The following is a 13155-nucleotide window of genomic DNA, read 5'->3' as shown; positions in this document are numbered from 1 at the left end:
TTTTTCCCCCCTAAAAGGGGGTGAAAATTTAGGTGTGTCTTATACACCAAATGTAGCCCCGCCCACCCACTGGCCCCCACCCTTTGGCCTCTGCCTCCCAGCAGTTTACCTCCTTGCAAGCAAACAGCAAGAAAAAACAGCTCCTTTCAGCTTCAGCACAGCCTCATTAGCACAAGTTGATGGGATCGGCCTCCCGACTCTCAGCTGATTTGCTCTCAGCTGTTTTACGTGGGGCTCTGCTGCTTGCCGCAAAGAGGTAAATTGCTGGAGCAGATTTTTTTTTTTCCTTGTGCTAATCAAGAATCAAACTATGCTGAAAACGAAAATGAAAGTAAAGCAGGCTGTTTGCTGTAACCAGGCAAAATTGCTCAGAGGCAGAAGCAGAGGCAGAGGCAGAGGCAGAGGGAGATTTCTTTTTCTTCTTTTCCTCACCAAAAAAGGTAGGTGAGTCTTACACTCCAAAAAATACAGTAAATTCAAAGCAGGCTGCAGTGGTGAGTTCTAACCAGTTTTATCACCGGTTCGCATCGCGCACACGCTTTGCGCGTGATCACCACCCACGTGCTCGCTTCACTCTCACGTGCGCCGATCTTGCATTTCGCGCATGCGCATTGAGTAAAAAAACAGCTGAGGCATGGCAATCCACTCTGCTGCGTCTTACAGCTGAGCTAAAAACAAAAGAAATAAAGGTAGGTATAGCATGGGGGCGGAGGGGAGGGCCCAACTGACGTTCAGAGCGAACCGGTTCACTCTCCTATCAAGATTTCCACTACCGGCTCTGCCAAATTGGGGAGAACCGGTAGTAACCCACCACTGGCAGGCTGTGATGATTAATCACAAATGCGTTATTCTACAAGTCGTGGCGCCAATTCCATCTGGAGACATCCAGACTCCTTCAATAACTTAAGATAAGTTTTCATTTCTCTCCCCCCACCCCCCAGTTCTCTATTTCAAACTATTTCAAAAATGGAACTTATTATCATATGTGGTGGACATGCCCAGAAGCTATAGGTTATTGGAGCAGAATTAAGACATGGTTAGAAGAAATGATCCAACAACATATTGATTTAAAACCTGAGTTGTTCCTATTGGGTATACTACCAGAGAAAATTAGTAAAGAAAATATATACTTGATTATACATATAATAATGGCAGCGAGGATAGTATTTGTGGAAAGATGGAAAGCAGAGAAAATCCCTTTGGAAGGGGAAGTAATTAAAAAAAATCTTAGATTGTGTAGAAATGAACAGATTAACTTTGATGATTAAAGAGAGAGAGGATACGGACTATTGTAAGATATGGGGGAAATTTTATGATTGGTTAAAAAAAAGATATAAAGATTATGATAATTAAATAAGGAGAACGTTATATTAAATGTGTTGTAATTTGGGGGAAAATATTGCAACAGAGAAATGGAGACTATCAAGGAGAAATGAAGATAGGAGGAGTAATAAAAAGAAGAAGAAGTCACGGAAGAAACATAGAGAAGACACACAGAAGGATTGATGTATTATATGTTTGTTTGTTTTAAAAAAAACTTTTATAAAAAAAAAACTATTTCAAAATGTCATTTATCTGATGCTTAGGTAATTACAACATCCATCAAAGTCTCACGATTCATTAGATCCCACAATCTAGCCAGCACCAATACGTCGCCTGCCAAGTGAAAATGTATCTTGGTTACTTAGCAGAAATTAAGACAACGTAGGTTAAGGCAGCAACAAACCTTCTTAATTCCTAAAGTCAATAAATCCACAACATCTATCTGCAAGCATTTTCCCCCCAACTGCTTTTAAACTCTCTTTCCTAAGAGGATTAGAAGACACTTTTAGTATGCTACGAGCTTCCGTCTCACCGAGCTGGTTTGCTTCACAAGTGCTTCGTCGTGGCAAGAAGCCAGGCATAAGTGGCCGCACTTTTCAAAAACTTTCTTGCAGATCTGGTGGCAAGGAGGGCAAGGGCCGAAATGGCAACTGTGCTTCTCTCGACAAGGATGATGGCAAGTTGGTGGCTGCCTAGAACAAGAAAAATTAGAAATTAACCCAACGGTTGATTGATCACTATGAGTCATTTGGGATGATGAATATTCATGTTAGAATCTATAGAGCTTTAAACAGCTTGAGACCGGCTAATTGAAAGAACATATCTTATTGAAACCTTGTCAAGTGTTCTCAGATCACATGCTATGTCTCACTGGTGTACGGTATTTGGTGAATTTGTTCATACATACATACATACATATTTATATACTGTTATATGTATGAGGAAGTAAGAAAACAATATCTGTCCCCAATTATAAATAAATTTCCCCACTGGAATGTAAGGCATAAATTATCATTTCTATTGAAGGCAGACTCTCCTCCCCTGGTAAGGGCTATCACTCGCTATCTTAAAAGGATGACAGCAATACGAGCCAGTTATATCGAAAAGAATTTCATTGATTGTAAGAAAGATGGGCTGAGTTAGAGAGGAGCTATCTTATTTGGGATATCTAGTTTTGGAAATCTAGTTATTGAACTTCGATATTGTTAAATTTTAAATGTCATATATCATATATTTTTAGACTCTTATTTCTGTAACTGTTTGTTTTATCTTTTTCTTTGTTTTTTCTGAAAAGGCCTTCGGGCTATTCAATAAAAGAATCACCATATACTGTTATAATGTATAAGAGCCTTGGTGGCGCAGCAGACTAAAGTGCTGTTAAGTAGCACCAGCTGCCTGCAATTACTGCAAGTTCAAATCTCACCAGGCTCAAGGTTGACTCAGCCTTCCATCCTTTCGAGGTAGGTAAAATGAGAACCCGGATTGTGGGGGCAATAAGCTGACTTTGTATAAAAACAGAACACCACTTAGGGGGGGCCGAAAGCCCTACTAAGCAGGCATATACAAAAGTATGAAGGCTATTGCTTAACGCATTGTAAGCCGCCCTGAGTCTCTGGAGAAGGGCAGCATATAAATCAAACCAATGAATAAATAAATAATTCAATCAGAGCTGGTGATGTTTTAAGTCAGCGGTCACCAACTGGTGGTCCGTGGACCACCGATGGTCTGTGAGAAAATTTTGGTGGATCCGCAGAAAAATTATTTGCATTTTTTTATATTGCACTAAATCAGGGGTCCTCAAACTACAGCCCCTGGACTGGACACATGCAATGAACGTTTGTGTTGCTGCAGAGAGTCTCCCCCTTCGGGGTCTTTTTGTGTGGTTCGGAGGGGGGCAGAAATTCCGACTTGGGGTCTGTTTCAGCCTCCTGGTGTGGGGCTTTGGATGAAGGATGGAGGGAAGCACCGCTGGTGGCGAAGAGCCGGAGGGCCTTGTTCCAGTGGGACTGCATCATGGCCTGAAACTGGCTGACTATCTCAGCCCACTGAGCCTCCAGGCGCCAGTACCTGGCCTTGCACTCCTGCAGGTCTTCCCTCTGCTTGGAAAGCCTGTGCTCGTAGTCCTCAGTGAGGTGCTTCTACTGAGCCTCCTTCTCGGCCAGATCCAATTTGAACTGAGCTGTTTTGCCAACTCTTTCTTGTGGCGGCTGCTTAGCTCCAACAACTGCTTCCTGTTGGGACCCTAAGGAGCCTGGGCAGGCCAGCGAGGCGCCCCTTGACGCGAGTGACATCGAGTTGGCCACGCCCACCCAGTCACATGACCACCTAGCCACGCCCACTCAGCCGGTCATTAGGCAGATCATTATTAGTGGTCCGCGGGATTTAAAATGTAGTGGTCCCTGAGGTCCGAAAGGTTGGTGACCCCTGATTTAAGAAATCCTCAACTTACAATCGCGATTGGGACCAGAATTTCTATTGCTAAGCAAAGAGGCTGTTGAGTGAAATCACTGCAGTTGTTAAGTGAATCATCCAGTCATTAAGCAAATTTAGCTTCCCCCACTGACTGCTTGTCAGAAGCAGTCACAACTGAAACACACACACAACTCAGGATGCTGCAACTGTGCCGGCTGTAAGCACCTGGATTTTGATCACATGACTGTGGGGACGCTATGAAGGCAGAGGTGTCCAACTCAAGGCTCAGGGACTCCTAGAACTCATGGACTCCTTGTTTCTAGCCTGGTGTCTCGATCACTACACCAAACTATCTTCCTCTCAACTCTAGGAAGCAGGCGAGAGCAGGCTGGAAATCTTGCCAAGAAACTTGCACGGACCATTTGAGGAGGTCTCCAAGAGTCAACACTGGCTCAAAGCAATCCCCTCCCTCAAAACGACAGCAATACAAAGATTTGTGGCTATAAGCTGCAGTACAGTTAGGGGTGCGTTCTACTTACTTTTACTACCGATTCGCAACGGGATTGCCGATGATGACATCCGGGGCGGTGGGTGGGACCTCCCGCCGGTTTTACTATCGGTTCTTGCGAACCGGTCCGAACCGGGGGCAACCCACCGCTGAGTACAGTTAATTAAAATTTGGAATTTTGTCAGTTCATAAAACATGTTATACTCTCTACAAGTTTAATTTTTTTTAAAAAAAAATAATAATAAAACCAATGAATACTAACCTGCAGAATTCTTTGCATCTGGGGGGCTTGGTGGTACGTTCTCTCCCACAGGGTACTTTGACAACAGTTTTACCACAATTGCACTTCACATCCACCGTTTCAGGGCACGGATAGCAGCTGCCTAAAATTTAATACATGCATTATAAATAACCAGTTTTGAAATAAGACAATTAAAAAGCCACTGGCAGCTATCATGCCTCATCTCTCCCGATCAAAGCAACTAAGACTAATTATATCAGACACCTATTCAAGACCATAGGAGGCCTTCATTCAGAGTTTTGAATCACATGTGTCTATTACATATTTACAACGCATCTCAATCAATAATTATTCCTGAACAATCATCTATTAAATGATTTAAGGGGGTGCGATGGCTCAGAGGTTACCTATTACATATTTACAATGCATCTCAATGCATCTATTTATTAAGCAGGGCGTGATAGCTCAGTGGTTAAATACGCTGAACTCTTCAGCTGGAGAGCAGGCAGCCTGGGTTCGAGATCTGAGCTCCAAGAAATGGGGTAAGTTCCCGTTCTTTGCTCCAGCTCCTGCTCCTGCTCACCTATCAGTTCAAAATCATGCAAATGCAAGTAGATAAATAGGTATCGCTTTGGTGGGAAGGTTAACAGTATTCCGTGCATCTTTCGCACATAGCCATGCTGACCACATGACCACATAAATTGTTTCTGGACAATGCTGGCTTCCTCAGCCAAGAAACAGAGATGACTACCGTGCCCTAAAGTTGGACATGACTGACAGGGAAACCTTTACCTTAAATCATCTATTAGTACAATTCTACTGATATGCTATTTCTCTGTAATTTCTTAAAAGTTCAGAAAAAGAACCCATAAGATCAAAAGGGGCCACAGAGCATCTGTTTATGATTTGCCAATAGGGGGACCTTTGCACAGGTTCGCCTGGTGCACCAATTGCGACCCTACTTGGATCGGAAGGCTCTCCTCACGGTCACTCATGCCCTTGTCACCTCACGGTTAGATTATTGCAATGCGCTCTACATGGGGCTACCCTTGAAAAGTGTTTGGAGACTACAGTTGGTCCAGAACGCAGCCGCGCGAGCTGTCGTGGGTGCACCTAGGTACACCCACATTACACCAATTCTCCGCGAGCTGCACTGGCTCCCTATTGGTCTCCGGTCACAATTCAAGGTGTTGGTTATTACATTTAAAGCCTTACATGGCTCAGGGCCAGGGTATTTCGAGACCATCTTCTACCGCATAACTCCCAACGACCGGTAAGATCCCAGAGAGTTAGTCTTCTCCGGGTCCCATCAGCTAAACAATGCCGGCTGGCGGGCCCGTGGGGGAGGGCCTTCTTTGTGGCTGCCTCAGCTCTCTGGAACCAGTTACCTCCTGAGGTCCGGACCATCCCCACCCTATTGGCCTTCTGAAAAGCGGTGAAGACCTGGCTTTTCCGGCAGGCCTGGGGACGTTGATCTCACTCTTGCGATCTGGCGAGATCTGGCCATGAATGGTGTGAATGAGTTTTAATGTTTTTAATGTTTTTAATTCTTAAATGTTTTTTATAATGATTTTAAATGCATTGTGATCCGCCCTGAGTCTTCGGAGAGGGACGGCATACAAATTGAATTAATAAATAATGAATAAATAAATAAAATATTTCTACTTCATTTGTTTCTCCAAACAAATCTGAAGCACTTTCATAGAATAAAAACTGGGTTCTGTGTGCATGCGATATAATGGAAACCAATAATAATGTGAAAAGCTTATTCATCATCTCAGCGTGTGAGCCCTGTTTTCCTCAAGCCAAAAACTAGCAACTAAATTATAGGGTTATTCTCGTGCAATTTTCATCAATGTGATAAAAGCTAAACAAACAGTTACTCGTCTTCTGTGATTCTCCCCCCCCCTCCAACTATTTAATTCAGTGCATTAGAAATAAGAATAACTTAAATAATGTTATTAGAGCTAGTGGGGATTTTTTTTTTTTTTACTGTTCATTCTTTAAGGTATTTCATTCCTGTACCATCTTTTGACACAGTCCTATCAAGTGAGAAAATTAATAAGGCAACTAAACTGGAGTGAGCGGTTTTGACCTAGCGCATCTCATCACAGAAAAGACAGATTTTTAGATTCTAAAATACACCCCAACATTCTTTGGGTTAGCTGCAGATTAGAGCTCAGATTTTTTTAAAGTCACGGCTGACTTGGTCTCTTCATATGTTATCTTTAGTGAAGCGTGCAAACCAGCGTTTGCATTTCCTGTGTCAGATGTGGAGAACACACTTTTTAGCGAGGCAAGATTGAGAGCATTTTAACAAACTGCATCACTGTTTGATTTGGTGATCACAGTGCCTCAGATAGAAGGTCCATACAGAGAGTGGTGAGGACAGCCGAGAAGAGTATAGGAAGCTCGCTCCCTGTTATTCAGGATACTGCTTATAAGTGCTATGCGCTTAGAGCTCAAAGCATTGTTAGAGACCCCACACACCCACTTCACGGTCTGTTTCTGTTGCTCCCCTCTGGGAGGGAGTTTCAAAGTATTTCTAGCAGGACTACCAGATTCTTTAACAGCTTTGTTCCCTATGCCATCCATCTGGTAAACTCGCAAGATTAGTTTTTCTCGCTACATATTGTATATGTATACATCTGAACTAGACTGTGATGTTTCTCTGTGTGATATATGTTTGTGTATGTAGGCATATGCATAATGGTTATCTTTTGAGAGCTGAATGCAGCGAAATTTCATTTTTATGTATGCTGATTAGTGTACATTTAAAGTGATAATTTCTATTCTAGTCTATTCTATTCTATTCTATTCTATTCTATTCTAGTCTATTCTAGTCTAGTCTAGTCTAGTCTAGTCTAGTCTAGTCTATTCTTCTTTAAATAGTATGGTTTGATAAATGATGACATAACTATTTGCAATTTCCTACCTGTGGCTGCAGTTAAAAATACAAGGGCCAATCTGTGAATGATGCATTTTCATGATGTTTTGGCTGAAATTGCATAGGTTGACTTATCTGTGATTATATACAGTCAATGTTTTGCAACTGCGAGCAAGGAGTCAGATGCCATTTAGTTTAAAAGGTTAGAAGCAGGATTTCTAGCTCATTCTTACCTCTGTGGCAGACTGAAGGACACTTGTGATTACGACATCCTAACGTTCGACCACAGACTTGGTCACATGACGGACAATTTCCAGGACAACACTGTATCAAATATATAAGTTCTCAAATATAGGAATTGCTATATGAAATTGCAAGTCTATCCAGATTTCCCTGAGTAAATGATATTAACCTGTTTCTCCCCAAATAAGACATCCCCTGATAATAAGCCCAATCGGGCTTTTGAGCGCATGGCAATAAGGCCAAGCGCTTATTTCAGGGTTCAAAAAAATATAAGACAGGGTCTTATTTTCGGGGAAACATGGTATGTATAGCACAGAGGTGGGTTTCAGCAGGTTCTGACTAGTTCTGAAGAACCGGTAGCGGAAATTTTGAGTAGTTCGAAGAACCGGCAGTAAAAATTCTGACTGGCCCCGCCCCCATCTATTCTCTGCCTCCCAAGTCCCAGCTGATCGGGAGGAAATGGAGATTTTGCAGTATCCTTCCCCTGGATTGGAGAGGGAATGAAGATTTTACAGTATCCTTCCCCTGGAGTGGTGTGGGAATGGAGATTTTACAGAATCCTTCCCTTGCCACGCCTACCAAGCCACGGCCACAGAACCGGTAGTAAAAATTTTTGAAACCCACCACTGGTATAGCAGGACTTAGTTCTAAGCAAGCATCCATATATATTCTTTTGAGAGCAGGCATCAGAGTTTCAGTTTTTAATGTGTGCCAATGGTTCACAGAAAAAAGTGATAATAAAGTTTATCTTATCTTATCTTGCCTTATCTTATCTTTTCCTAACATATTCTTCCTCCTCCTCCTTCTTTCTCCCTTGTATTTTTTCAGCATATTTGTGCATGCAATCACATGGTTTCATAGATCCAAAACAAATTTAAATATTAAATTTCTAAAATGCAGTACTAAAATACAATAAACTCATCTGCAACATTTACCTTTCTCTTGCACTGGTGTTTCTGACAATCCCGTATTTTTGTACATTTGGTCTCACAGAGGTATGGTTTATGGCAGGGCATTTGCTTCATATGCTTTCCACAACGACACTGCTTTTCAACTTCCTATCAAGGTACAAAGGAAAGAAAACTAAAGCTGGCATACATTATGCATATTAAAATCTAGTTACCTAACTGATAACAAATTGGATGATGTGTAAAAAACCCTTTAGGGAAAAAAATGAGCAGGTTAAAATAATCTCACAACTGAAAAAAAAATCTATATAATTAAATCTATATCTTTAATTTAATTTAATTTAATTTAATTTAATTTAATTTATCGCATTTCTATGCCGCCCAACTCCCAAGGGACTCTGGGCGGCTTACAGCAAAAATAATGCGAACAATGAACATAGAAAAATTATTAAAAACATTATAAAAACATTTTAAAAACATTAAAAGCCCATGCACATCATTCATGGCCGGATCTCGCAAGATTGCAACAGCGAGATCAATGGCCCCAAGCCTGCCAGAAAAGCCAGGTCTTCACCGCTTTCCGGAAGGCCAATAGGGTGGGGATGGTCCAGATTTCACGAGGTAACTGGTTCCAGAGAGCTGGGGCAGCCAAAGAGAAGGCCCTCCCCTGCGGGCCCGCCAGCTGGCATTGTTTAGCTGACGGGACCCGGAGGAAACCAACTCTGTGGGATCTTACCGGTCGCTGGGAGCTGTTATTTTATTTATTATTTATTTACCTCAATATAACACTTTGGAATAACCCCTCAATTACCTCAATTTCAAACAAAAAAGATAAGAAAAAGGGAAAAGAGAGTTCAGGATTTTAAAATACAAAAAAGAAGAAGGGATGCCCTACCTACCACCCCAAATTGCATCCCTAAAAGGAGCGGGTAGCTAAGCGAGGGGCAGGAACCCTGTCATGCCCAGTGAGGGAGGGACAAGAGACGGCAAGGGGAGCCGCGTCTCGCTCCACGCATCTCGCTTCTCCCCCGCTTCACCTGCCACCTCTCTCGATAAAGAGATGGCGGGGAAGGGAAGCGGCTTCTGCCATTGGGGTGGGGTAGGATGTGTTGGGCTGCGCGGCCAGCACGAAGAACAGGGAGGGGAAGCGACAGCAGTGACGAGACATCCAGTCCCACGCTTGCCACCTCCTGCACCCCCAAAATAATAAGACTCCCTGATAATAAGGCCAAGCCCTTATTTGGGGGGGGGGTCAAAAGAAAATAAGACCCTGTCTTATTTTGGGGGAAACACGGTAATTACTTGGGAATTATCTTGGTTTTGAACAAAAGAACGTAGAAACTACAAGATGTGGAAGCCTGCTGGATCACACCTAGCAATAATGGAGATAGGAAGTTTTTGGACTCAGTGAGAAGCGGCTGTGTAAAGGAAAAAGAATTTAGTGCCTCAGGAATACACCCTGAAAGAAGATCTTTGAAAATGAAGCAATGCAAATCTATTCAAAAGAACCTAAAGGGAAAGAAAATGCTAACCTGTCTACAGATTTCGCAAGCACCTCGATGGCAGCGTTGTGAACATCTATGAATCTCACACTCGAGAACTTTGTCGCAACTATCTCCACAAGTAGGCACGTCTTCAGTACACGGCAAAGAAAATTCTAAAATAAAAGCGAAATTGAAACCATACAAATTGTCTCCATTTAATCATCATCATCTTTTAATGATCCCATAATCCCTTGCGGGGTGGAGTCTGGACAACTGAATGGAACGTTTTAATAGCCGGATGCTCTTCCTGTCGCCAATGCAGAGTTTTGTTCAGCAGATATATTCTCAGTGTGCCCAGAGAGAGAAATACCTGCCTCTACCTAGGATCGAACTCACAGCCCTCCTGATTGTGAGGCAAGAGGTCCACCTCTAGGCCACGGCACTACTCCAAATTGCTGCCATTTAATATACAGAGGAAAATGAAAGGTTATATTTTCACGTGTTTTTGCATTTACCTAAAATAAATATATTGCTTCTAGACATTGTGTGGTTTTGAAAATCTTGATTTTTTTTACACCTATGATCAGATGTATACAGTAAGTAGTTCCAGGCCGAGGTATTGGACATCACTTACAGCCACTTTTCAACAACCCAGTTCTTTTTAACTATTTTCATTTTTCTGTCTTCCGCTCGTTCTTAAATGCAATTTGAATCACAACTGTTTTAGGAAAATTGTATTAATCAAATCACTTCCATGGTGAATAAAAAGACTTACTTGATTTTCCACAAGGACAAGACCTTTTCCCAGATCTGGGACATTCTCCACAGGAACCATCATGACAAATTTCTTCACAGACATGATAGCCACAAGACAAGGTTCGCCCACAAATCTTGTGAGAAAATACACATAGCAATGGCAAGTAAGGGACACAGAAACTTCTCAAATATAATTCAACAAAATACAAGAAGAAAAAAAAAAGTTCTCCAAATAAGTTAGTACCGTACTTTTCGGAGTATAAGATGCACCTTAGTTTTTGGGGAGGAAAATAAGAAAAAAGCTGATTGGCAGGTGGATCGGCCTCCTGGAATACCCCCAATCACCTGTTCCCAGAGGTGAATTTTAGCAACAGGTTCCTTGGTTGTGAACTGTGTGCCTTGCTTGCTCTCTTTTTTTTTTTTTTTTGCTTTTTTTCTGCCTCTGAAACTTCTGAAACTCTGTTTCAGAAAAAACATTTTTTCCTGCTTCTGAAAGCCTCCAAAACAGAGCTTCAGAAAAAAAAAGCCTTTTTTTTCCTGAAACTCTGTTTGTTGGCTTTTTTTCCTGAAGCTCTGTTTGGAGGCTTTTTTTCTGAAGCTTCTTTCAGAGGCTTTTTTTCTGAAGCTCTGTCTGGGGGCGTTTTTTCCTGAAGCTCTGTTTGGGGGCTTTTTTTCCTGAAGCTCTGTTTGGAGGCTTTTTTTCTGAAGCTTCTTTCAGAGGCTTTTTTTCTGAAGCTCTATCTGGGGGTGTTTTTTCCTGAAGCTCTGTTTGGGGGCTTTTTTTCTGAAGCTTCGTTTCTGATGCTTTTTCAGCCTCAGAAACCTACGTTTGAGAAGCTGGGTGGGGCTACATTTGGAGTACAAGACTCACCCAGATTTTCACCCTCTTTTAGGGGGGAAAAAGGTGCGTCTTATACTCCAAAAAATATGCTACATAAAAAATTAAACCATAGAAATAAATGATTTAAAGCACCATAGCATGACGTGATCTGCTAATGTTCTAGGCTACAGTCCTATAAGCCCCAATCAGTATAAACAATTTTCCAGTGGGGAATTAATTGGAGTGAAGGAAATTAATGGGACTGAGGGGACCTGTCCTATATCATAGAATAAAAAGAAAAAGACGGCAAAACTCTAGTTCATAAATTAGGTTGTTGGATAACATCTCTGAATACAGGTAGTCCTCAACTTACGACCACAATTGAGCCCAAAATTTCTCTTGCTAAGTTAAGTTATGGGGCCAAACGCATATATATCTTTTTAACTGTACTTTAATGTTTGTATTTATGTTTTTACTTTGGCTGTGCACCGCCCTGAGTCCTCCGGGAGAAGGGTGGTATATAAATCTGATAATAAATAAATAAATAAAGTGATTTTTGCCTCATTTTACTAAATTTGACTTTTTAGTACAAAAAATGTCTACAGTTGATACTGCAACTAGGAACATTTTCATCATTATAATAGCTGAAGAAGGAAAGGTCTGCAGATGGGAGATTCAAGGCCTGGAGAAGAACGGTTGCAGGATTTGGGTATGGCTGCTCTAGAGAAAAGGACTAGGGCCGACATGATAACAGTATTCCAGTATTTGAGGGGCTGCCACAAAGAAGAGGGAATCAACTTATTTTCCAAAGCACCAGAAGGCAAGACAAGAAACAAGGGATGGAAACTAATCAAGAAGTGAAGCAACCTGAAATTAAGGAGAAACTTCCTAACAGTGAGAACAATTAATCAGTGGAATGGCTTGCCTTCGAAAGTTGTGGGTGCTTCATCACTGGAGATTTTTAAGAAGAGACCGAACAGCTACTTGTCTGAAATAGCATAAGACTGTGATGGCGAACCTATGGCACGCGTGCCGCAGGCGCCACACAGCCCCCTCTCTGTGGGCACGCAAGCCATTGCCCCAGTTCAGCTCCACCGTGCATGCGTGTGTGCCTCCCGCCAATCAGCTGGTCTTTGGGTCTCTGCTGCGCATGTGCGGGGGACGAGGCGCATGCAGGGGGCGTACGTGCATGTGGGGGGGGCGCGGATGCGTGGGGCATGTGTGGGGGGGTGCGTGTGCATTGCATTTTGGGGGTTCGGGTGCGCTTTGGGCACTCGGTCCAGAAAAGGTTAGCCATCACTGATATAGAATTTCTTGCTAGAGCAGGGATTGGACTAGAAGACTTCAAGGTCCCTTCCAACTCTATTCTGATTTTGAGATAATTTCAAATTCACCGCCCATATGTGTCAGCAAGCCACACTGCAATTGTCATACTGAGATCCTGAACATCTGAACGGAAACAATATATTTCCTGTTTCAATCTTAAAACCCCTGCTCTTAATGTTAATCCACATTTTTCTTCCGGACAATGAAGTATTGGAGTTGTTAATTGTTAGTTGTTAATAATATTGTA

General features: G+C 42.2%; 1 protein-coding gene across 1 annotated transcript in view; it reads right to left on the bottom strand.

The window, feature by feature from the left end:
• Positions 1 to 13155, bottom strand: part of NFXL1 (nuclear transcription factor, X-box binding like 1) — a 57631-nt gene that overhangs the window by 28978 nt on the left and 15498 nt on the right. Inside the window, exons 8-13 of the mRNA XM_034411358.3 lie at positions 10782 to 10896; positions 10055 to 10179; positions 8550 to 8672; positions 7605 to 7695; positions 4506 to 4626; positions 1856 to 2015 (exon numbers count right to left, since the gene is read on the bottom strand). Of these exons, the coding sequence (XP_034267249.2) occupies positions 1856 to 2015; positions 4506 to 4626; positions 7605 to 7695; positions 8550 to 8672; positions 10055 to 10179; positions 10782 to 10896 (735 nt within the window). The remainder of the gene's footprint in view (positions 1 to 1855; positions 2016 to 4505; positions 4627 to 7604; positions 7696 to 8549; positions 8673 to 10054; positions 10180 to 10781; positions 10897 to 13155) is intronic.

This window comes from Pantherophis guttatus, chromosome 8, assembly GCF_059756535.1.
Source record: "Pantherophis guttatus breed Tessera chromosome 8, ASM5975653v1, whole genome shotgun sequence".
NCBI lineage: Eukaryota > Metazoa > Chordata > Lepidosauria > Squamata > Colubridae > Pantherophis > Pantherophis guttatus.
Note: the sequence above shows the minus strand (reverse complement) of the source record. Positions and strands in the feature narration are given on the sequence as shown.